Here is a 26014-nt window from a genome sequence, read left to right on the forward strand (position 1 = left end):
ATGTCAGCTTCAAGATTACTGATCTCCATCATTATCATGGTGTCTGGTAAGTCTGATACTGTGACATTTTCAGCTGAAAATAAAGCTTTCTTTCAATGATTATGAGGATACTCTTGATCTACTTACTTATAGGGTGTTTCTTGACTTGTCCTAGCAGCAGTGATAAATGTGTACATTATCCAGCAAAACTCCTTCTGAGTTACCTTATCCCAATACTGTACTGACTAGGTGACTAGCTGAATTCAGAGTAATTGGGGGCTGGGATTGAAGTGAAACTAAAATTTTGTGACCTAAAAGTGGTCCTCGGCTTCTTTTGTTGGTAGATTTTTAAAATTACTGATTCAATTTGAGAACTTGTTATTAGTTTGCTTAGGGTTTCAATTTCTCCTGTTTCAATCTTGGGAGGTTGTGTATTTTCAGGAATTCATCAATCTCTTCTAGATTTTTCTAGTTTGTGTGCATAGAGGTGTTTATAATAGTCTCCGAGGATCTTTTGTATTTCTGTGAGATCAATTGTAATGTCACCTGTGTAATATCTGATTGTACTTATTTGGACCTCCTCTTTTTTTTCTTTGTTAATCCAGCTAGTACTCTATTGACCTTGTTTGTCTTTTCAAGGAGTCACCTTTTGGTTTTTTTGATCCTTTGTATAGATTTTTGGATCTCAATTTCATTCAGTTCGGCTCTGATTTTAGTCATTTATTTTCTTCTGCTGGCTTCGGGGTTAGTTTATTCTTGTTTTTCTAGTTCTTCTTCTTTTTATTTATTTATTTACTTATTTATTTTTGAGATGGAGTTTAGCTCTTATTGCCCAGGCTGGAGTGCAGTGGTGCCATCTTGGCTCACTGCAACCTCTGCCTCCTGGGGTCAAGAGATTCTCCTGCCTCAGCCACCTGAGTAGCTGGGATTACAGGCACTCGCCACCATGCCTGGCTAATTTTTGTATTATTAGTAGAGTCAGGGTTTTACCATACTGGCCAGGCTGGTCTTGAACTCCTGACCTTGTGATCCACCCCCCTCTGCCTCCCAAAGTGCTGGGATTACAGGCGTGAGCCACTGCGCCTGGCCTTTTCTAGTTCTTCTAAGTGTAATGTTAGATTGTTAATTTGAGATCTTTCTAACTTCTTGATGTAGATGTTTAGCACTATAAACTTTTCTCTTAATACTGTTTTTGCTAGATCTCGAGGATTTTTATATGTCATGCCTCTGTTTTAATTAATTTTAAACATTTTTTGATTTCTTCCTTAATTTTATTGTCTACCCAAAACTTATTATCAAGTTGTTTAATTTCCATGTAATTGTATAGTTTTCAGAGACATGCTTGATATTGATTTCTATTTTTATTCCACTGTGGTGTAAGAGTATGGTTGGTATGATTTTGACATTTTTTAATTTATTGATACTTGTTTTATGGTTGAGCATGTGGTTGACCTCAGAGCATGTTCCATATGTAGATGACAAAAATGGATATTCTGTGGTTGTTGGGTGGAGTTGTCTGTAGATGTCTGTTAGGCCCAATTGATCAAATATTACATTTAAGACCAGAATTCCTTTCTTAGTTTTCTGCCTTGATGATCTAACGCTGTCGGTGGGATGTTGAATTCTCCAACTATTATTAAGTGGCTAAGTCTTTCCATAGGATTAGAAATACTTTTTTTTTTAAATTCTGAGTGCTCCAATGTCAGGCATGTATATATTTAGGATAGTTAATTCTTTTTTTGATTTGAACCCTTTATCATTATGTAATGCTCTTCTTTGTCCTTTTTTTTATTGTTGTTCATTTAAATTCTGTTTTGTCTAAGAATAGTGATCCCTGATCTTTTTTGTTTTCCATTTGTGTGATAGATCTTTTTCCACCCCTTTACTTTCAGCCTGTGTGTGTTGTTACATGTGAGATAGGTCTCTGGAAGACAGCAGATGGTTAGGTCTTGTTCTTTTATCCAACTTGCCACTCTGTGCCTTTTAAGTGGCACATTTAGGTTGTTTAATTCCATATTAATATTGATATGTGAAGTTTTGACTCTGTTGTGATGTCATTAGCTGGTTGCTTTATAGTCTTGATTGTGTAGTTTCATTATAGGGCTATGTCTTAAGTGTGTCTTTATAGTAACAGGCATTGTTCTTAAATTTCCATGTTTAGAACTCCCTTAAGGATCTCTGATAAGGTTGGCCTAGTGGCAATGAATTCTCTTAGTGTTTCTTGCTTAGGAAAGATTGTATTTCTCTTTGCTTATGAAGCTTAGTTTGGAGAGTATGAAATCCTTGGTTGGAATTTCTTTTCTCTAAGGATACTGAAAATAGACCCCAATCTCTTCTGGCTTATAAGCTTTCTGCTGAGATGTCTGCTCTTAATCTGATGGGGTTTCTTTGTAAGTGAGCTGGCCCTTTTCTCCAGCTGCTTTTAAGATTTTTTTATGTCACATCAACCTTGGAAAGTCTAATGACTATGTGTCTTGGAGATGGTCATCTTGTGTAGTATCTTGCAGTTGTCTGAATTTCTCAAATTTGCACGTTGACCTCTTTAGTGAGATTGGGTAAATTTTTGTTGACTATATCCTCAAATATGTTTTCTAAGTTGCTTACTCTCTCTTCCTGTCAAGGGCAAAGTTTAGGTTACCAGGAGGCCCACAACTCCTTGGAGACCCGCTGGTCCTCTCAGCTTGGCAGAGTCAGAGCAGGTTTAACAAAGATCACATGCTTCTGAGGGAACAGGACAAAAGGCAAAAGCAGAACTACTGATAAGGGTCTATGTTCAGTGGTGCATGTATTGTCTTGATAAACATCTTAAACAACAGATAACAGGATTCGAGAGCAGATAACCAGTCTGACCACAAATTTACCAGGGCGGAGTTTTTCCCCACCCTAGTAAGCCTGAGGGTACTGCAGGATACCAGGCGTATCTCAGTCCTTATCTCAACTGCATAAGACAGACATTCCCAGAGTGGCTGTTTATAGACCTTCCCCCAGGAATGCATTCCTTTCCCAGGGTATTAATATTAATATTCCTTGCTAGGAAAAGAATTTAGAGATATCTCTCCTACTTGCACATCCATTTATAGGCTCTCTGCAGAAAGAAAAATATGGCTCTTTTTGCCCGACCCCGCAGGCACTCAGACTTTACTTATGCTTGTCTTCCCTTGTTCCCTAAAAATCACTGTTATTCTGTTCTTTTTCAAGGTGCACTGATTTCATATTGTTCAAACACACGTTTTACAGTCAATTTGTACAGTTAACACAATTATCACAGTGGTCCTGAGGTGATGTACATCCTCAGCTTACGAAGATAATAGGATTAAGAGATTAAAGTAAAGACAGGCATAAGAAATTATAAAAGTATTATTTGGGAACTGATAAATGTCCATGAAATCTTCACAATTTATGTTCCTCTGCCGTGGCTCCAGCTGGTCCCTCCATTCGGGGTCCCTGATTTCCCGCAACACTGGTGTGGTGCCTGTAGCCTGGGATTCTTTTCCCAGAACATGGTTGTGAAGACCACCCAGCTCGTGCTCTCCTGACCAGTTTTCCCTCTGGTGTTGGTCCCAGGAGCAGGCCCAACCAGCTAGTTTTGTCCCAAGCCTTCTGTGTCCAGATCACTGAGGTGTTCCAGATGTTGTGGGCCGTGGAGATCCCTTGGGCAGAAGCTGCAGCTGGCCAACAGGCTAAACCCTTATTCGATCAGTCTCACAGATAAAGGGATGCCCAACTACCATGCCAAAACACAAACCTACTCCTCACTCTTCTCAGTGTTCTGAGAGTGGGGGCTCCTCTCTGGCTTGAACTTAGGCCACAGATCTCATCTTGATACCTCTGGGTGGTGTGCTTGAACCCTGGACTTTGGGATCGAGCGCACGATTTTATCCTCTGACCCCTCAGGATTGAGCACCAGGTGTTCTGGGGAGGCCAAACTGCTCCCAGACCACTGCAAAACGCTCAGGTGGGGAAATGGAGGCTGTGCTGTGTGCACCCTATTTCAGGAGTGGCAAGGCATGGGCCTTGGGTGGGGCTGGTGGACAAGGGTAGATTAGATACACCCTAGTCCTGTGGGAAAGGCAGCCTCTCCTTCTGCCAGCCTGGCAGTCAGCAAGGGCTAGAATCACTCCGAAAAAGATGGCAAACCTTGGCGATGACTGCATATGGTTGTGTTTTGCTGCACCTGCCCCACAGGAGAAATCTAGGCGCCACACAGGTTTGAGCTGTGCTTCTGCCTATTCTTTGGGCATTAAGTAACCATGTTTTAGTTCATTCTCACATTGCTATAAAGAACTACCCAAGAATGGGTAATTTATAAAGAAAAGAGGTTTAATTGGCTTACTGTTCGACAGGCTGTACAGGAAGCATGGCTGAGGAGGCCTCAAAAAACTTACAATCATGGCGGAAATGTGAAGGGGAAGCAAGCATGTCTTCAAATGGCCAGCAGAATGTGAGGAGGTGCTACATACTTTTAAACAAGCAGATCTTGTGAGAACTCTATCATGAGACAGCACTAGGGGGAGGGTGCTAAACCATTAGAAACCACCCCATGATCCAGTCATCCCTGACCAGGCGCCACTCAGGATCACAATTTACAATGAGATTTGGGTGGGGAGCCAAACCATATCAAACCATCAATATATTTTTCCTCTTTTCTCTTGCTATCACTAACATACATTCTGTATCCCTGATTGGGATTAAGGAGCAGATCTGTGGTTATGAAATAGCTTTGGACTGTGTGATGCTAATAGCTCCTAAGAATCAAAACAACCACAATTACTTTTAAATAATAATGATAATAATAAATAAAAAATATGTATATAATTTATATAATAATCACAGTCACAATCAGCATTTTTTTTCCAGGAAGAAATGACATTGTTCATGTATTAACACCTAGAAGCAATTTCAGTTTTTCTAGCTAGAATTCTAGCAAGAAGTGGGGAGAGTTTATATGCAGATTCTGGTACTTTTTTCCTCTGGCACTCTCATTTTTCCATATACTGAAGCAGTTCTGATATTTTATTTTTATTTAGTGTAGACCACAACTTGGCCCACGTTTAAGGTCACTAAACAAATGAATAGTGATACAGTTTGGGTCTGTGTCCTCACTAAATCTCACATCTAATTGTAATCCCCAGTATGGGAGGTGGGGTCTCGTGGGAGGTGATTGGATCATGGAAGTGACATTCTTATGAATGTGTTAGCACCATTACCTCAGTGCTGTTTGCATGATAGTGAGTGAGTGAGTTATGAGATCTGGTTGTTTAAAAGTGTGTAGCATCTCCCACCCACACCCCCTTCCTCCTGCTCTGGCCATGTGAATATGCCTGTTCTGGCTTTGCCTTCTGCCATGAGTAAAAGGTCCCTGAGGCCTTCCCAGAAGCAGATGCCACCATGCATCCTGTACAGCCTGAAGAATCATGAGCCAACTAAACCTCTTTTCTTTATAAATTACCCAGTCTCAGGTATTTCTTGATAGCAGTGCAAGAACTGACCAACACACACAGAGCCCTTTCTAATGCCTGGAGCTACAGCACTGAATCTAGAATCTCTGCCTAAGTGGATTCATATAAATAATTTGGCCTCATTCAGCTTTGTCTTTTTCATTATTCCATATCCTGAATATTCATTCCTATACATATTGTCCAGATTTATAACTGTATATATTAGAAAAATCATATAGATCTTTTGGTGTGTGGTGTAACTCCTTGTGGGTCACACTGTACCTCACTCTTTGGGCCCTGAGGGGACTCAAGTCTCGTTATAAGTCTGGAAGCAAAGAGGAGTGACGGGGGAGATCCTGAGAATAGAAAGTGTCTTTTAAGGCAACTAGTTGAAGAAAAATCATTATAGTTTCTTTAGGCAAAGCAGGGGGTTAACCACTTCAAACAGGGGTGGGAGGGCTGCTTCTATGGGCAAAGACTTAGGAGACTTTCGAGATTTGATGTGCTCAGTTTCCTCAGCTTTTGCCTATATGTTCACATTCTAGTTTTCAGAATCCCATTCCTTTCCAATCAATAACCTCACTCTAGCAGAGGATAACCTGACAGGTTAGGAATTCAATTTATGTTGTAATTCAGACACTTACGGGATAAGTTTTAGTATCTGGAAACTTCAGCCTTGCTGAGAAGATAGGGGGTTCTTTCACGGCAGACATAGAAACTTCCAGTTCATTCATACAGTTTAAGTTGAGAATTTGAAGCCCTGAATTCATCTTTTTCTTAATCTATTTGCCCAGCAAATTAGGAGAAACCAGCCAATCTTGTTATATATAAATGTTCTAAAGTATCAAATACATGATCACTCAGACCTTGCCTTTTATAAGTATTTGACTAGGATTATCCAGTGGTGACATTTTTGCATATCTCTATGTTACTTCATGCCATGCACTATCAGTGTGCCCTCTAGCACTAGAAATATAGTCATTAATGCTTTTAAATCTAACTAGATTAGATGAAACCAATTCCAGAAAACCCCGAAACAATTCTGAAAATTCATCCTTAAGATTCTGTTTCTTGAGGACCACTTGTGGTACCAAATCTGTATCAGTCAGGGTTCCACCAGAGAAACGTAATGAGTAGAAAGTAGGTATATGTATGTGTGTATGTACGTGTGTGTGTGTATGTGTGTGTGCGTTATTTCAAGGAATTGATTATTGCAATTGTGGAAGATGGTAAGTTTGAAATTTATAGGGTGGACTGGTAGTCTGCAAACTCTTGGGCAGAAACTAATGCAACTAATGCTGCAGTCTTAAAGAAGAATTTTATTTTTTTTACTCTGGAAATCCTCATTTTTTCTCTTAAGGCCTTTCAGCCGATTGAGTGAGGCCCTTCTTCTTTATTGAGAATAATCTCCTTTACTTAAAATAAACTGATTGTAGTTATTAATCACATACAAAATACCTTCACAGCAATGCTTAAATGAGTGTTTGATTGAATGATTGAATATTATACTCTAGCCAACTCGACACATAAAACTAGCTGTCACAGGAGGATACACATTTTTTTCAGGTGAACACAGAATATTTACCAAGGTAGACCATTAAATGAGCCATAAAACAAATCACAATAAATTTAAATTTATCTAAGTAATTATTTTTAAAAGGCTTTCTGTTATTGAGACCAGCAAATGATCTCGTGGTTTCCTGTTTCCTTGCCATTTTTTACCTTGAGAGGTTTCCCTTAGCTTTTTTTTTGTTTTGTTTTTGTTTTTTTGCAAATTCAGCCATGCATTTGAAACAGGAATTGTTCTAGTTCATCCAATACTTCTAAGTTTTTTCTTTGAAGTGGGGGAGGTTGTCTAGCATTTCTATAATAGTTCTGGAAACAGAACTTTACTCCTGAGCCCTGCATTGAACTCTTCCACTGAGTAGAAGTGGATGTGGCTGGCAAAAGACTGGTAGAGACTGATCTGTTATAATAACATTAGATGAATCATTTATTCATAACTACAAAAGAAATGTCAAAATCCTGACATACGTGCATTTATCTAGTTATGGTCTCACTGCTGATTTCTTTTATGTAGAGGTTTTTGTGATTTTTGGTGTGATTATTAATTAATTTAAGGAATTGAAATGTTTTCTGTGATCATCTTATATGAAATCAGTGGATTCTAGTCCATTTCAGTAAACAAAAGTTCTTAATTTTCTCCATATTTCTTCTTCAAATATTTTCTAGCTTCAGATAATAATTCCTGTCTGATGACACAACTGGAAATACAGAGCCAGAGAATACTTCTTAATGAAGGTAAAATGCTCACTTACTTAATAACCAGTTTGATGAGAGGGTTGGATCATCAGCAGAAACATTTACATGATCATTTGTCCTGTGTGCAATTTTAACAGACACCTCTCTGCACACTATTGCTTGAAGACCAAGCAAGGACCTACTTATTCAATTTAATTCAACAAAAAAAAAAGCAAGCATGTAGATTTCTTAGTAGCACACAAAAATAGAAGCTAAAAAGAAGAAAACTTACAGCACCTTCAAGTAGTCTACATATTCTGGTCTTGGAATTAGACAAGGACACAGAATTACATTATAAGGTAGAATGAGAGGAGCACTACAATACAAAACCAGTGTATTATAGAGAGTGGCTTTTGCATAGGCTCCAGAAGGATTTCAGAAGTCATAAATTATTGGAAAAAAGAGGCCGGGGATCATTGTGGACTAAAGCACAGGGTAGAAAGGCACATAAAATGTTCAGCCAATAGAAGCAGTCTGGGGTGGGAGGAGTTTAGTGTGCATGCTGGATTGCAGTGAGAGCAGAGCCTGGAAAGTCAAGTTGTACTCAAATAGCGGAAGGAAGTAGGAAAGGTAGTAATAAAGTCAAAAGAAGAACTGCATGAATTAAGAAGTGGAAAGCTAGAATTTATAAATAATTCCAAGAACTGATTTTTTTAATGGGATAAAGACTATTCTAAATGGGAATTAAAGAAAAAACATACACAAAATGTGGGGAGAAAATCAACAATTAACAACAAATATCAAGAAACCAAAGAAATAGAGTATTTTGTACAATTTCTCCTATTAAATTAGAAAACGTCCATGAAATAAATGTTCTAGTGGAAAAGTAAATTAGCAACTGGCTCAAGATGAGATAGAAAACATGAATAGATAGAGAACCATAGAAGAAATTGAGAATTACTGCCAAAAAATGTGTGGCCTTAGATTGCTATGTAAGAGAAATAGTTTATATCACTTTAAGCCTTTAAGGAACAGATAATTTTTATGTCATTTAGTTTTTCCATAGAATAGAGAAAGGAGAAATGTTTTCTAAATTTTACAAGTATAACTCAGATATCAAATCCTGACAAAGTTAGTATACAAAAAAATTTCTAAGCTAATTTCACTTTTAAATGCAGAGGCAAAGATTCCACATATCAGCATATCAAATCAATAGTGCACTAAAAGAATTAAACCAACAACAAGGTAACATTTTTAGGAATGTAAAATAGTTGATATTAAATAATCTACTAATATACTTTACCTAATTTTAGATTAAAGAGAAAAAAGAATCTCACAAACTGTTCAGTATATGCCAAAAAGATGTTTGATAAATTTGTCACTGTTGACTTACAAAACATCCTAGTGAAATTAGGATCAAAGATACATCCACAGCAAGATTGAATCTTAAGCATAGACCCCTGAGTGGTCTGAGGCCTGCTTGCCAGACCCTTAAAACACCTTCCTGATTTACGCATATTTAACGATTTACAATTAAAGCTGGTTATGAGAGTACAAAAGGCATATTTCTCCCTACTCCCATTATATAAAAACAGTCCTATTGATGCAGTGGTGGGCTGTCTGGAGTGGCCACTGCCATCACGCCAGCTGCAGAAGGGAGGTGTGGGCAGTGGCAGCAGGAGTGGCCGTGAGAGCAGCAGTGGTGGTGGTGGGACCTCTGTGCTCCGTATCCACGAGTCAGCTGACCGCACTACCCCCACTCTCGCATGGCCAGGCAGGACCCACTACCAGGCACTGAGCCTTTACTATGGCCTCAACCTCACTCCCTGCTTCATCCTAGGAGCCCACAAGCACCTGGCTGAAGGCACAGTCAAGACACACTGCTGTCCCTGGTCGCATTGGGTTCATTTGTGCAGGGTTGACTGGGGCCACCATGCCATCTGCTCTTTGCCTACTGCTGCTGTGGGGAAAACACAGAGAGGGGGTGCAGCCAGAGCTGTGCATTCCATGAAGCCAACAGGAGCTGGGAACAAGTGGGAGCCCTGCCACTTCTAAGTTGGCAGGGCAGGAGCCGCCCAAGCTGCGGCTGCAACCTGGGCATCCCTGTGCTCTTGGGAGCTGGGAACAGGCAGGAGCCCTGCCACCTTGGCCCCCTCCAGACTTTGGGCACCAATAAGCATGGGAGGAAGGCCGAGGGGGGTTGCTGAGGGCAGCTTGATGCTGGCCTGCAGGTGCCCCTCGGCATGAACAGCATGGGCACCATGAAGAGCAGCAGGAGGTAGAGAGGCTCCAGGGTAGAAAGGCGCAGGTCCCTGGTGAAGCCCTACTTTCAAGCCAGGAAGGCCTGAAGCCTTGGGGCTGGGCTACTGGTCCCACAAACTGAAATTGGAACTTGTAGTGCTTTTTCTGAGCCCACCTATGGGCACCCATGGACCAACTGGCATGCACTTTCTTCCCTCTGGGACCCATAAAAGTCCTGGACTTAGAAAGACTTGAAGAGAAGATGGGACAACCAGCTGCAGAGAGGAGCTACCTTCTCTGCTGAGAGCTGAGTAGATAATGGGACAATCTGCCTGTAGAGAGGACCTGCCCACTATAGGGTTTCCTCTCTGCTAGGAGCTGAACACTCAATGGGATGACCTGCCTGCAGAGAGTAGCTACCCACTCTAGGGTTTCTTCTCTGCTAGGAACCAAACACTCATCAGGACACCCTGGCTGCAGAAAGGAGCTACCCCCTCGGCTCTCCTCTGAGCTATTCTATCGCTCAATAAAGCTCCTCTTAACCTTGCTCGCCCTCCACTTGTCTGCGTACCTCATTCTTCCTGGTCACAGGACAAGAACTCAGAACCTGCCAAATGATAGGGTTAAAAGAGCTGTAACACAAACAGGGCTGAAACATGCCCCTTGCTTGCCACATTGTGGGTGACAAGGAGAGAAGAGAGAAGGAGAGAAGAGCTGTGGCCCTTTGGGGAGGCCAGACCTAGGAGTTCCCTGAGCCAGGGCTGTGACACCCTTTTAGGGCTCTGCAGTTCCTGGTGTCTCCAAGCTTCTGGGCACCACCACATTCCCCAGAAGCTCTTTATGGTATGCCTGTCAAGCTGCAGCCTTGCAGGGAGCTGGCACCCATGCCAGCACTTGGAGCTGCCCGCTCCTCTGCAGGTAGTGTGCCTGGCTGTGTGCACTGGCCAGATCCCATGCTCACTTACACATCCCTCATTGGTCTGTGCCTGGCTTGTCCTTGGCAGATGTGGGATCCAGGCCAATAGCACCAGCCAAGTGCTGCCTGCCAGGCCAAATGGGCAGAATGAACCCAGTGGATCACAGCAAAATTGGGGCAAAGGTGCCATTGGCCACAAAGGTTTCCAGCTGGCAAAGTGACATCCCAAAGATCCCGTAGCACTATTGTCTCATGATGATCAGGCTTAAATTACCCCTGCCAAAAGGCAACTCCATTTTGTGCCTACTGGTATACTAGGGGACAGCTATAGCTTAGAGAAACTCTTAGTGTGTCTCCTGGTAGAAGTATCTTCCCTATGAAACTCAAGATCCTAGACTCACAAATCTAAAATTACTGGGATTTGGAAGCACAAATTCTCTAAATGAGTCAATAAGAATGATGGTGAAGGGAGGTGGAGGTTGCAGTGAGCCGAGATCATGCCACTGAACTACAGCCTGGACAACAGAGCGAGACTTGGTCTCAAAAAAAAAAAGAAAAAAAAAGAATGATGGTGAGTGAGACTACCCCACTTCTACTCCTTGTCTCTCAGATCCAGTTTATTCTACGAACTGGGGAGCTAGGGACACAGCACCCTCCTAAAGGGTGGTGTCCCATCCTCATGAGATATCATTTCCAAACCTTAGTTGTGACTTCAAGAGGCTATGCCAGTGCTCCATGAAGCTGGAAATTTCTGAATGCATCCACATGCCTCTACCCCACACCTTCTTGTCCTCTACCTTCCAATTTTGACTCTTCCAGGTCTCTGAACAAACAAGCCAAACCATTTGCCACTGCTCATGAGTTTATCTCTTTTATTACTGAATCATTTCTTACTTGAGTATTTTTCATCATCACTGTCTTTCAGGGCCAGACCAGAGTGGGGCTACAGTGCCGCAACAGTCCACTTTTGGCTTATATCACAGACTGAGGCAACCCATCCATAAGCTAAGCTTTGGGTTTTGGTCCTAGGGAACTCACAGGGAGGGCTTAGATGTGAGCTGAGAGAGAGATGACAGTATAACAGTGGTATATGAAGTGGGGGCCTGGACCATTTGTTCACTCAAATGACTGATGTTCTCTTGAGTCTGGAGCCTGATCCCCAATGTAGCCATTTCTGTTTTACAATGGAATGCTACTGGGCCCACTTTACTTTATGATTTGGTGGGTCTCATAGTATGCAGCTTATAATGGGTTGTTTTAGGAGCCTGATCATTTCATATCCCATGATTAGATGCTGAGTTTTCACCAGAGTCCCATAGCATGCCATGAGCTATTTTTTAAAAGGCAACTAGTTAGCTGCTTCAGATGACATAGATTTACCCCCAGAACCCTACGCCTGCACTGTGACTGTCCTACTGGACTTGTCTGAGGCTCCATATTTCATCTTTATCACAGAATCTTCTTGTATCACAGATTGCCAGATTTTATGAACTTATTGTCAGGGCTGGTATACTGTGGCATGGACCTGTTACAGATTCCTTTCTTGGCCTGGAGCACACTTGGACTAGCATCCTATTAGAGGGTCAGAGCAGTAATTGCAAATATGCAGCAGGCTGCCTCCAAAACCAGGTGTTGTGCTACTCAGTGGTAGGAGGTAAGGTTAAATAATTTGTCCTTTTTTCGAGAGGAGATATATAGTAGGGTCCAGACCACTGGGCTACTAGAAACTTCACTAATGGGTCAAGCCCTGAATCTTTGTAGAATTGACTTCTCACCTCTGGAATGCATGTGATTAGCTAAGGTATTCATAATAACTCTCACTTTTTGCTCAGAAGATCTAATTGATATGATGTCATCAATATAGTAGACCAATACGATGGTCTTTGCAGAATGCCCAGATAGCCTAGATCTTTTTAGATTACATTGTACATGAAAGTAGAAATTAAGGCAAGACCATATTTATATACTCTCTACTGTCCTGTGGAATACAAACTTATTTTTGATGTTCCTTCCTGATGAATATTGAAAATAATGCATTTATCAGATCAATAACCACATACTGCAACTGGAGTATCTCTAGTAAAGATAGCCTATCTGGCAGAGTAGATGCAGTTGGGGCTGATACTTTGGTAATTTTGCATTGATCTACTATAATTCACCATTCAGTGTTTTGCAGGGATCTAACTGGTAAATTAAGTAGGAGACATGATGGGGACCACTATTTTAGTATACTTTAAGTCTCTGAGAGGAGACTCATACTTAGGTCTTCAATATTAATATTTATTTACTATCTTTGCCAAGGCGGGTGGCTTGGGGGATTTCTCTTGGTCTTTCCTATTATAATAGCTCTTACTTTACAGATCAAAGAATCAACAAGATGGTCTGCAAGCTGCTAAGCATGTTCGTTCTAATTAAATATTCAGCAACTGAAAAATCACCACTGGATAAGTCTGTGGACTTTGAAGGTCCACTGTGATATGAATCAGGCCCAGGGTTTCTTTTATCACCTGACTCCGATATGTTTCTACTCTAACAGGAGGCCCTTAATGTTCTTTGTGTTCTTGGGTATCAGGATCAATTCAGATTAGTATTCAAATAACCCTCAAAAGATCCTTGTATTCCTTTTTCCCCAGTTACGGTTACCTAAACACATGGTCATAGGTTCTTTGGTGAAGGGCTAGGGGAATAACTATTGCAACAGTTCTCAAAGTGTGGTTTTCAGATGGCTGGGGATAACCAAGACCCTTTCAGTGGGTCCCCTCGGTAAAAATGAGTTACAATAATAATGATAATATACATGATGTTATTTGCCGTTCTACTGATATTTTCACTGATAGTGCAATTGAACTGTTGTTTAAAATTACTGGTGCCTTAGCATGAATAAAGTGCAGAGCACTGTATTAGTTTGCTAGGGCTGTTGTAACAAAGAACCATAAAGTGAGAGGTGGAGGCAACGGAAACTTACTGTGTCACAGTTCTAGAAACGAAAACTCCGAGATCAAGGTGTTGGCAGGGCAATTCTCCCTCTGAAGACACTATGAAATGATCTGTTTCAAGCCCTTCTCCTAGCTTCTGGTATTTCCTGGCTTGGGCAGCATACCTCCAATTTTTACATAGTGCTTTCCCTGTGTCCGTATCTGTGTCCAATTTGCTCTTCTTACGAGATCACCAATTGTATTGCATTAGGGGCTCATGCCACTCAAGTATGACCTTATCTTAGCTAGTTATATTTGTAATGGTTTTATTTTCAAATAAGGTCACATCTCTGAGGGTTAGGACTTCAACATATCAATTTTCGGATATACAATTCAACCTATAAGAGGCACCAAGCTGTACCAATAGTCATTGTTTTCTTCACTCACTCACGCACACACATACACATTGCCTAAGAATGTCTTTGATGATTCAATAAAAATTATTAATGTATTAAATCTCAAGCCTGTGTTCTACATGATGGAATTGGAAATACATTTAACACATTTTTGTTGCATACCAAATCATGGTGATTATCCTGAGGAAATGCATTTATATCAAATGTTTGAGTTGCAAGCTGAAAACAATTAGTTAACCATAATTAAAATTATACAAAAATCATTCTAAAACAGAAATTAGAAGTTATGCCATCATTAGAGGAAAAAATATGTTAACATCTTAAAAATTATACTTATAAGCAATTAATAATGATTTCTCATTCATGAGACACTTTGTTTAGTCAACTAGTTTGTATGGGGTAACCATGCCTCCCCCTATTCCTCCTTCCCCAATCAAGGAGATGGGTCCATGTGGGCATCTCACATGAGCTGTTCCAATTATACTCCTTTCTCCAAATGCTGGAGACAGCATCTTTAAATGAAATTTCTCTGCACGGTTTGTTTGTTTGTTTTTTCCTTTTTAACCTAACTCCTCTAAAAGAGTGAAAGAAATGAACACAAAAATATCTCTCCTCTCTCCTCTCCAACCATTTTTTACATCCAGAGTAGGTAAAATACTCATTAAGAAAAAGAAGGGTTTTATGGGACTTTAAATGAGACCCAATGGAACAAATTGGCATGTAGAAATTTTTATCATTTTCGTTTTCTTATTGTGTCCAGTTAGCACTTCACTGTCTTTACTGATGGATACAAAGGCTATGCTCTTTTGCCATCCCATCCTATTGACAAGTGTGATGGTAACAGCATGGGAAATACTCATCAGAGACAATTCTTCCTGCATCAAAGCCTTTAGGAGAGAGAGAAATGAGACAATGCAAAAAAAACTGCAATGACAAGAGTATAACGTAGGCCTCCAGTCCTGACTAGAATCTTTCCCTTCAGGTTGATCCCATTGTCCTCACTTATTATGGGTATTACAGGTGAATAATGGTAACACCTGATGGGAATTTCCATCATGGATATAACCCATGATGATGTCCACTGAAAGGGTCTTAGTTATCCCTAGCCATCTGAAAACCACGCTTTGAGAATTACTGCAACAGTCATTCCCCTAGGCCATCACTGAAATACCTAATCCTAACCATACCAAGTGTTAGGTAAGGAACATCATATATTGCGGTATTGCACATCATCAGATTTGGACTGAAACAAATGTCTCTCTAAATTTCACATTCTTTATGTTAAGATTGAAGCACTTTTTCCTTACCTCTCTGCAGTTCCCCCTGAAGTGACCCTGTTTCTAAGCAGGCATAGAACTGTGGTGTGCAAGACAGTTGCAGCAAAGCCAGCTGCACAGATCTCCTGGACCCCAAAGGGGGACTGTGTCACCGAACAAGAATATTGGGGCAATGGCACAGTGACTGTTGGGAGTTCATGCCACTGGGAGGGCCACAATGTGCCTACCATGACCTCATGATAGGTGAATTTGAGTGGCAACAACAGTGTCTATAGAGCTACTTCCTGGTTAGTAATTATTCCAGTTTTGTGTTCATTTCTTTCACTCTTTTAGAGGAGTTAGGTTAAAAAGGAAAAAAAAAAAATGTGCAGAGAAATTTTATTTAAAGATGCTGTCTCCAGCATTTGGAGAAAGGAGTATAATTGGACCAGCTCATGTGAGATGCCCACATGGACCCACCTCCTTGGTTGGGGAAGGAGGAATAGGGGGAGGCATGGTTACCTCATACAAACTAGTTGACTAAACAAAGCATCTAATGAAAGAGAAATCATCATTAATTGCTTATAAGTATAATTTTTAAGATGTTAACATATTTTTTCCTCTAATGATGGCATAACTTTTAATTTCTGTTTTACAATGATTTTTGTATAATTTTAGTTATGGTTAACTAATTGTCTTCATGTTGAGTAAGACTTTATGGGGAAACACTTGCTTCCACTCTGAGTACATAAAATTGATTTCATTTATTCTTCTCTAAATATTTTCTAGCTTCAAGTAGTTCATGTATGGATGGAAAGCAGATGACACAGAACTATTCAACAATTTCTGCAGAAGGTAAAATGCTTCCTTAGTAGTGGCCAGCACTGAGGGATGGAAAGTTGAACTTTGGTAGAATCATTAGCTGATGGCCTGGCTGGAGGCCAGCCTTGTGACCACTTGAAGAACATGTTGATCTGAGTGCTGTGGTATGAGGGACCCTGAATGTCCCAGTCTCTAGTTCTCCAAACAAGCCATGTTCTTGCTTACCTCTGAACCTTTGCTAAGGTGGAGTGCTGGAAGGAGCATGGATTTAATGACCTTTCAGGTCTGCGTTAAAGTCCTACTTCTTTCTGCATCTGGTTATGTGATCATTATTTGACTGTGAAATATAAGGGTTAAAGTACCACGTAAGAGACAGGTGACACCAAAACAGGAGAGGAGAGATATTAATTGTAGGATGTAGCAAAAACAAACTTCATCCACATAAAGGTTTGCCCCTCTGCAACTGATTCTGCTTATGCTATAGTGATGAGATCTCTGACACTCACCTTTGTTACAGGTGAGTAGTGACAGATACTTCGGCAGAATAAGTACCTTTTAGTAAACCCTGATCAGTTGTAGAAACATTGTGTTGGCTTATGAGATGCGAGAGAATCTATGTTGGAAGATGCTTGTAGGATGCAAGGCTTAATTTTTACTTTAAAAGATGGACAGAAAGGAGTCAACTTTTACATTTACACCTGATAATTGGATTGAATATACAGAAATAAAATCTATGAGCAAAGTTTACCACTGAACTCTCTGGGGTTCAGTTATGTGTGACTAAACAGGAAGGAAGGAAAATATCCAAAGGCTATGTTTGATAATGTCACACATTTGCAATAAAACTTTTTCATGATAAATGTCCAAAGGAAAATAAAACTTTTTTAAAATTATATGCCACACTACTTTTTAAACTAGAAATAAATATTTCTAAACATCTTATCACTAGGCATTTTTTTTTACTTACGTGGGATGGCTCAATTGTCAAAACTGTAGATTTTTTAAAGATCTATGGATCTCACTGACTCTGTAATTGTCTAAATAAAACATGTCCAGCTAGCTCCACTTGAATGCCATATTAGTTACCTTTAATGAAAGAACCATAAACTTTCCACATTTATGTTTGTCTAAAATAACAACCTTAGAGACAGGTATTTAACTTTGATGTTACTGATTTTTCTTGTGCTCACCAAAACAAAGGAGGAGACAATCACATTACTAGTTATTCCATTTTCTTTTCCAAGGCACATGAATTGTATGATAAATACAGTAGTCTCTACCACCTAAAGATTACCTTTAGAACATTGCCTTTGTTGTTTAAATTATAATTCTGTTTTCTTTTCTGTTTCTAGATATTAAAAATCCTGAATTAAAATCAGAATACTTTATTGTGTTTCAGAATACAATGTTATGTATATTGATTTTCTAATAATACATAATACTGGAGAACGTTTGTTAATCTTTAGATTGGGTTCAATATATTATTTATATTTTGTGAATGCTATTTTCTTACCTAAGTCTAATATTTCTGGAATAAGATGAGCAAATTTATGTTCTAATACAACTTCATGTAATATACGGTGGATAAACATAACACATGAAGTTCCTTATCAAGGTTTTCCATATTGTTAACCTTTGTGTGTGTGTCCGGGTAACATTTCACAGCCTGTACTGATGGATACAAATGCTGTGCTTTGTTGCCCTCCTATCGCATTAAGAAATTTGATCATAATAACATAGGAAATAATCCTGAGAGGCCAGCCTTCCTGCACAAAAGCCTACAAGAAAGAAACAAATGAGACCAAGGAAACCAACTGTACTGATTAGAGAATAACTTGGGTCTCTAGACCTGATCAGAATTCGGACCTTCAGATTCGTCCAGTGGCCATCACTCATGACGGGTATTACAGATGCTTAATGGTAACACCTCATGGGAATTTCCATCGTGGATATCACCTCCAAGTGTTAGGTAAGGAGCATCATATATTGAGGTATTACACATCACCAGATTTGTGACTGAAACAAATGTCTCTCTGAATTCCATATGCTTTATGTGAAAACTGAACCATTTTTTCCCCGTTTCCTCTCTGCAGTTACACCTGAAGTGACCGTGTTTCAAAGCAGGAATAGGATTGCAGTATGCAAGGCAGTTGCAGGGAAGCCAGCTGCCCAGATCTCCTGGATCCCAGAGGGATCTATTCTTGCCCCACTAAGCAAGAATACTGGAGCAATGGCACAGTGACTGTTAGGAGTACATGCCACTGGGAGGGCCACATGTCTACCATGACCTGCCATGTCTCCCATTTGACTGGCAACAAGAGTCTGTCCATAAAGTTGAACTCAGGTAAACGCCTGTTTCTTGTAGAAGAGTAAACTTGATGCTCAGCTTTTTCTTCCATAGAAAATAATGAATAACCAAACAGCAGGTAAGAAAATTTGAGCTCCTAGCTTGAAAATATTCTCTAAAACTGAGAAATGCATTACAACGCTAGAATCTATCTTTTAGTGGAACAGCCATAAAAATAGATTTTGTTAACTTAGTGATCTATAGGCTCTTACTTTGAGGTTAATTCTTGATATGAAATATCAAGAGTTTTATATAGTTTTAACAATCCTTGTTCAGTAGATAGCCCAGAATGAGTTATTTTCTTCCTGATTTTATTTCTTGTAGTAGTTATTACTTTGTTACCTTGAGTAAGAGACAAGTAATTCTTCCCCTGTCTCATCATCTGAAAGCAATATATTAATTAATTCTCCAAATATTTATTGAATGCTATTTATAAGTTTGAAGCTGGTGATGCAAAGATGAAAAGATAAGGTCCACATCTTTATATTGTTTTGGGCAGGATAATCTGGTGTTTAGGAGCAAAGCCTTTCACATAACACGGCTCTTTGTTCACCAGCTATATGAACTTGAACAGTATTTAATATCTCTGTCTCATGGCTTCTTTATCTGTTAAATGAGGATAATAGGATCCACTTAATAGGATTATTGGGTTAATTAAATAAAATTACATATATATAAAAACATGCTGTACATGTAATTGTATTAATATACCTACTACATAATTGACACTCAGCAAATGTTAGCCACTAGATTTCCTTATATTAATAAATGTTGGCTATTATATATATCGTATTAATAAAAATTAGCTATTGTGATAATTATTACAACTAATATTAAATATAATCATATGAATTATTCCTCATGTCTTTCATGTTTGTTCTTTTCTTTTTTGCATCAGCTTTATTGACATCTAATTTAGATACCATACATTTCACCCATTTAAAGCATGCAATTCAATGCTTGTGTGACCATTGCTACAATCAATTTTAGAACATATTTATCACCCCCAAAAGGAAACCATGTATTCGTTAGCTGTGTTTTCCATGATCAATCTCCCATCAAGTCTAGACTCTTACTTCATACGTCTTATCTATAGATCAGCGCATTTATCTTCAGTATTACCTGATCTTCCTTTCTGTAGTGCCAACATTCAACCCAAATTCTAAACCTTTTTTCCTCTTTATCTCCTTAGGAGCTTTTCTTCATTCTCCTCTCTCTTTTGTTTAGTTTTTTTGTTCCTTATTTTCCTAAAGCTGCTCATAAAACATGCCTATTTTTCTTCCATATCCAAAAACTTGGTATTATGACTTCCTCAAACATTTAACTCTTGGCTTCTACTCATATCCAAGAATTTTTTTAAAAGAGGAGCCTACACTTACTGTCTCTTCTATATCACCTCACATCTATTCCTTAACTCATTTGTGTCTCCCTGCACAGAAAATGCTCTGACAAAAAGCATCTCCCAAGTGCCAAATAAAATATAAATGTTTCATTCTTTGTTCACTTAATTAGCTTCTTTGTAATATTTATTATAATTATTAATTTTAAATATCTAATAATATATAATTTTATATAATATTTACTAATTTTAAATATTTTATTAGCTTTTTAATAATATATTTTATGATCCTGTACCCCATGCATGTAGGCCTCTTTGAGCTCTTCAAAAGTGTTAAGTGCTTGTCAGCAAAAGAAACTACCATCAGAGTGAACAGGCAACCTACAGAATGGGAGAAAATTTTTGCAACCTACTCATCTGACAAAGGGCTAATATCCAGAATTTACAATGAACTCAAACAAATTTACAAGAAAAAAACAAACAACCCCATCAAAAAGTGGGCAAAGGACATGAACAGACACTTCTCAAAAGAAGACATTTATGCAGCCAAAAAACACATGAAAAAATGCTCATCATCACTGGCCATCAAAGAAATGCAAATCAAAATCACAATGAGATACCATCTCACACCAGTTAGAATCATGATCATTAAAAAGTCAGGAAACAACAGGTGCTGGAGAGGATGTGGAAAAATAGGAACACTTTTACACTGTTGGTGGGACTGTAAACTAGTTCAACCATTGTGGAAGTCAGTGTGGTGATTCCTCAGGGATCTCGAACTAGAAATACCATTTGACCCAGCCATCCCATTACTGGGTATATACCCAAAGGACTATAAATCATGCTGCTATAAAGACACATGCACACGTATGTTTGTTGCGGCACTATTCACAATAGCAAAGACTTGGAACCAACCCAAATGTCCGACAACGATAGACTGGATTAAGAAAATGTGGCACATATACACCATGGAATACTATGCAGCCATCAAAAATGATGAGTTCATGTCCTTTGTGGGGACATGGATGAAACTGGAAAACATCATTCTCAGTAAACTATCGCAAGGACAAAAAACCAAACACCGCATGTTCTCACTCATAGGTGGGAATTGAACCACAAGAACTCATGGACACAGGAAGGGGAACATCACACTTCGGGGACTGTTGTGGGTTGGGGGGAGGGGGGAGGGACAGCATTAGGAGATATACCTAATGCTAAATGATGAGTTAATGGGTGTAGCAAACCAACACGGCACATGGATACATATGTAACAAACCTGCACATTGTGCACATGTACCCTAAAACCTAAAGTATAATAATAAAAAAAAAGAAAGAAAGAAAAAGTAGAGGAGACAAATAAAAAAAAATAATAATAAAGTGTTAAGTGCTTGTATTCTTCTGTTCCCTTTTACCTGCAATTTCTTTCTTTCTTTTTTTTTTCTCTTTGTTTTTTGAGACAGAGTCTCACTCTGTCGCCCAGGCTAGAGTGCAGTGGTTCAATCTCGGCTCACTGCAAGTTCCACCTCCCGGGTTCATGCCATCCTCCTGCCTCAGCCTCCCAAGTAGCTGGGACTACAGGTGCCCGCCACCACGCCCGGCTAATTTTTTTGTATTTTTTAGTAGAGACGGGGTTTCACCCTGTTAGCCAGGATGGTCTTGATCTCCTAATCTGGTGATCCACCCGCCTGGGCCTCCCAAAGTGCTGGAATTACAGGTGTGAGGCACTGTGCCCAGCCTTACATGCAATTTCTACCTCTCTATCAGGCACTTCTTTCCCTGTACTTTCTTCTTCCATTGCATTTGATCAATTCCTGTTGAAGTTTTAAGACTTAGTTTGACATTGATCCTCTGGGATGATATTCTCTTGCCTTGAATTTTGGTTAGCTATTTCTCCTTTGTGCTCACAGAATGCTTCATGCATGCCTCTATCAGAGCACCTCCACAGCCCTGTAATTGACTGCTAGGCACTGTTTTCATTCACAATGCTTCTGACACCAAATGTGTGTGAGTTTTTTTCCCCACACCAACTAATTCTCCAACTCTCTGGACACCACCTAGGTGTCCTATAATTCAATTCAGACACTAACTACCTGGAGTTAGCACAGACCCCACAGGTTAAAGGCTTAGTCTCATAAGACCTCCCTCACTTCAGACAACAGTCACAAGTCCCAGATTGCCACCTGAACTTCTAATCAACTGGCTATAAATTCAGAGAGTTCTCATGATTTCCTTGTCAGGTTTAATAATTTGCTAGAATGGCTCACAGAACTCATGTCAACCTGAAATAATCGAAAGGATCAGAATCCAGTTTAAAAGAGTTTATTTAAGCAAAAGTCTGAGAACAGCCATTCGGGTAACACAGACTCCAAAGGAATGGGGTCAGTGCTTCAAACTTCACACTTAAGGTCTTATATAGGCAGAAAACAAATTCAGTAGAATTATACCTTTTTTACCTACAAAGCTGGTTTATGAGTTATAATGATTTAATTAATTAAAGTTTCAGTTTGTTTTCTTTTCTGTAGAGTTTGTTTTCATTTCCTTTCCAATTTTAAGAGTACAGTTAACATTTCATGTTAGGCAATGGGATAGTCATTGTATGAGAGAAGAAAGAAGGAAATTAATCAATAATGAAGATCAACAGTTTAGAGGGAAGAGGTCTTCCCTGGCACCCTTTAATCATTTACAGCAGTTTACAAAACAGTGTAGGCAAGCAAAAAGGCTAATGTACAATCAGGGAAACAAAAATTTTGGCTGCCTAGGTCATAGCTGCTTGCTTACATAACTCAGGTCCTGTAATCACATTCCATTAAGGCTCAACATATATTTTAAAGTTCCAACAGCTTAGATTTTTAAATTACACACTCAGGAATGCACTTTATTTACTATTACTAATTTATTATAAAGTGTCCAACTCAGGAACAGACAAAAAAAAAAGAGAGATGCATAGGGCAAGGTATGGAGGAAGGAGCTTCCGTGATGTCTCTGGGAGTGCCAAGCTCCCAGCCCCTCAGTGTGTTCACCAGCTCAGAAAATCTCCCAACCCAGAAGCTCTCCAGACTCTGTCATGTAGAGTTTTTGTGGAGGCTCTATTACATAGATATGATTGATTAAATTATTGGGCATTGGTTATTAGCTTAATCTCTAGCCCCTCTCCCCTCCCAGGAGGTCAGTGGAAGGGGAGAGTGGTGGTATGGGGCTGAAAGTTTCAACCCTCTAACCATGTCTTGGTCTTTCTAATTACCAGCCCCATCCTGAAGCTGTCTTCGGGCTCCCAGCCACCACTCATCTCATTAGCATACAAAAGATGGATCACTGTGGAACTTCCAAGAAGTTTAGGAAAAATCCTTGGAAGTGTGCCAGGAACTGGGGGACAAAGACCAAATACATACATATTTCTTATCATATTACAACCACTTACTTCTGTGACTCTCAGCACAGTGTAAGGTCCTTGAGAGTTGGAACCACTTCTTTTATTTTTGTATTCCTAAAGTCTGGCACAGTTGCTGACACATACAAGTCACTGCAGAATTAGGATCAAATCATTGCAGATTCATCTCTACATATTCCATTCTATGCTCCAAATATGACTTAGGTGAACTCATCTTTAAAACTTTTCTCAAATTATTTCTTTATCTTGAAAAGTCTTTCTTTTAACCTATTCAATCCTGCAGACCAGCAAGGTCCAGTTCAAGTCCTGCTTCTCCCTGACCTCCGTGTTAGAGTTGATTAAACGTTCTGAATTCCTTAGATGATTTATAATCTGTAATGTTCATCCAGCACTGTTTTCTCTCTTGTACATTTAACTAAAAAGTATCGGAGACAGGTCTCAATTAATTTAGAAGTTCATTTTGCCAAGGTTTAGGACAATTTGCACAGATCAAAACAAAACAAAAAAACACCACAGAATCTGAGAACAGTCGGTGATCTGTGCCTTTCTCCAAAGATGACTTTGAAGGCTTCAATATTTAAAGGGTAAAAGTGCGCTGGAGGGGAAAGAGGAAGGGTGTGGTAATTCACAAGTTGCAAGAGAAAAGGAGCAAGTAGGGGAATAGTCAATTATGATAAGGTGAACACAGAGTTTACGTTTTATCTGTAGCTGTCTGCTTAGGAATAAAAGAAAGGCAGTTGCTTGCATGACTCAGCTTTCAGCTTAATTTTTCCCATTTGGCATAGCGAATTGGGGTCTTGAGCTTTTATTTTTCTTTTATATAAGTTGTCTTTTCATTTGTATGAGTCTGACTTCTCCAGTTGGATTATGAGATATTTTGAGGACTGTAACCATATCATTTTCTTATTTCCTCACAATGCCTAGGATTGTCTGACATTTTTCTAGCTTAGTGTTTTGAGCAGGTTATTTAACGGGATAGAATGACCTCTTGGAGCCAGGAGTCAGACTTGTATTTAGAGTTCACACATTCTTTAGGTGGCCAATGTCTTTTTTTCTTTTTTACTTTTCTTTTCTTTTTTTTTGAGACAGAGTCTCACTCTGTCACCCAGGCTGGAGTGCAGTGGTGCGATCTTGGCTCACTGCAACTTCTGCCTCCTGGGTTCAAGAGATTCTCCTGCCTCAGCCTCCTGAGTAGCTGAGATTATAGGCCCATGCCACCACACCCGGCTAATTTTTGTATTTTAGTAGAGATGTGGTTTCACCATGTTGGTCATGCTGGTCTCGAATTCCTGACCTCAGGTGATCCACCCACCTTGGCCTCCCAAAGTGCTGGGATTACAGGTGTGAGCCACCACACCCTGCCTAGGTGGTCAATTTCATAGGATAAGAGACTTCAGAATTATGCTTCTGGCTGAGCATGGTGGCTCACACCAGTAATCCCAGCACTTTGGGAGGCTGAGGCGGGCAGATCACCTGAGGTCAGGAGTTTGAGACCAGGCTGGCCAACATGACGAAACCCCATCTCTCCTAAAAATACAAAAATTAGCCAGGCAGGGTGGTGCATGCCTGTAATCCCAGCTACTCCGGAGGCTGAGGTAGAAGAATCACTTGAACCCAGGAGGTGGAGGTTGCAGTGAGCCGAGATCGTGCCACTGCATTAGAGCCTGAGAGAAAATGCAAGACTCCATCTCAAAAAATAAAAATAAAAAAAGAATGATGTTCCTAATTAGTTTGACTTATCTTTTCAATAACTACTGGGGCCATTTCACAGGTAAATAAAAATGAAAATAGGAAGACATAAAACACCTTGCTAAAGAGGTTACATCAACTTAGTAAGAAAATCACTTCACTGTGTGGAAAGTGTTATCAGATCAAACCCCAAATATTAAGAGTAATGTTCTTTCAAACACTAATATTTGCATGGGAAGTTGGAATATACTGGGGAAAGCTTGACATATTGCTTTTCTTTTAAAATTGGAAAGTATTAGCAATGCGTAGTGTGCATTTATTTGTTCAGAAAATATTTGTCAGAAGCCTACGATGTACAAAACACAAACATGGTTCCTAAACTCTGTCATGAAAGAATGATATATTAGTAACATGTGAGTTGTAATTTAGAAGGTTTTATGATTATGACAGTCTGTGAACTCTTAAGAATATTTTAAAATGTTCTTTAAAATGATTGACTCTAATTTGTAATTAGAAGAATGCTTGAAATGATTTTTTACCCCTGTCTGTATTTAAAGGTCTCAGAACCTCAGGATCTCCAGCGTTGTCCTTACTAATCATTCTTTATGTGAAACTCTCTTTTTGTGGTCATTCTGGTCACCACAGGATTTGTTTTCTTCCAGAGGATAAATCATGTCAGATAGGAACTGAAGACTGAAAAGCATGACACAGTAGAAAAAAAAAAGCATCATTGTAACATTTTGAGTTTACAATGTACTGGGAAAAGCTTGACACTTTTTTGGTACGTTGTATTCTCCCTTCAGCCCCTTCATTAATGTGAAGGCATCATTAACAACTGAGAGCCCAGGCAGATGTGCCTGCAGCACTGGGGCAAGAACTTCATTGTGAAAGTGCTTCATTGTGGGTTTAGTCTAGGAGAGAAGTGGCCTAGCCCACATCTTGAGAATTTGGTGGGAGAAAGTTTCTGGGGCTTCTCAAGTGTTTACTTTCAAATTTCTCTATAAAGGACTTGTGTTCATTCCCATTT

The 26014-nt window shown here is 39.5% G+C and overlaps 1 protein-coding gene across 1 annotated transcript; it reads left to right on the top strand.

Moving 5' to 3' along the window:
- On the top strand, positions 1 to 25670 carry CD200R1L (CD200 receptor 1 like). The gene is given in 9 exon segments (XM_003261895.3): positions 1 to 46; positions 7650 to 7718; positions 15464 to 15592; positions 16192 to 16262; positions 17881 to 18193; positions 18318 to 18430; positions 18433 to 18568; positions 25545 to 25599; positions 25601 to 25670. Coding segments are annotated over 9 exon segments (1002 nt in total).
- The last annotated feature ends 344 nt before the right edge of the window (positions 25671 to 26014 follow it).

The sequence above is a fragment of the Nomascus leucogenys genome, chromosome 21 (genome assembly GCF_006542625.1).
Source record: "Nomascus leucogenys isolate Asia chromosome 21, Asia_NLE_v1, whole genome shotgun sequence".
In the NCBI taxonomy this organism is placed as follows: domain Eukaryota; kingdom Metazoa; phylum Chordata; class Mammalia; order Primates; family Hylobatidae; genus Nomascus; species Nomascus leucogenys.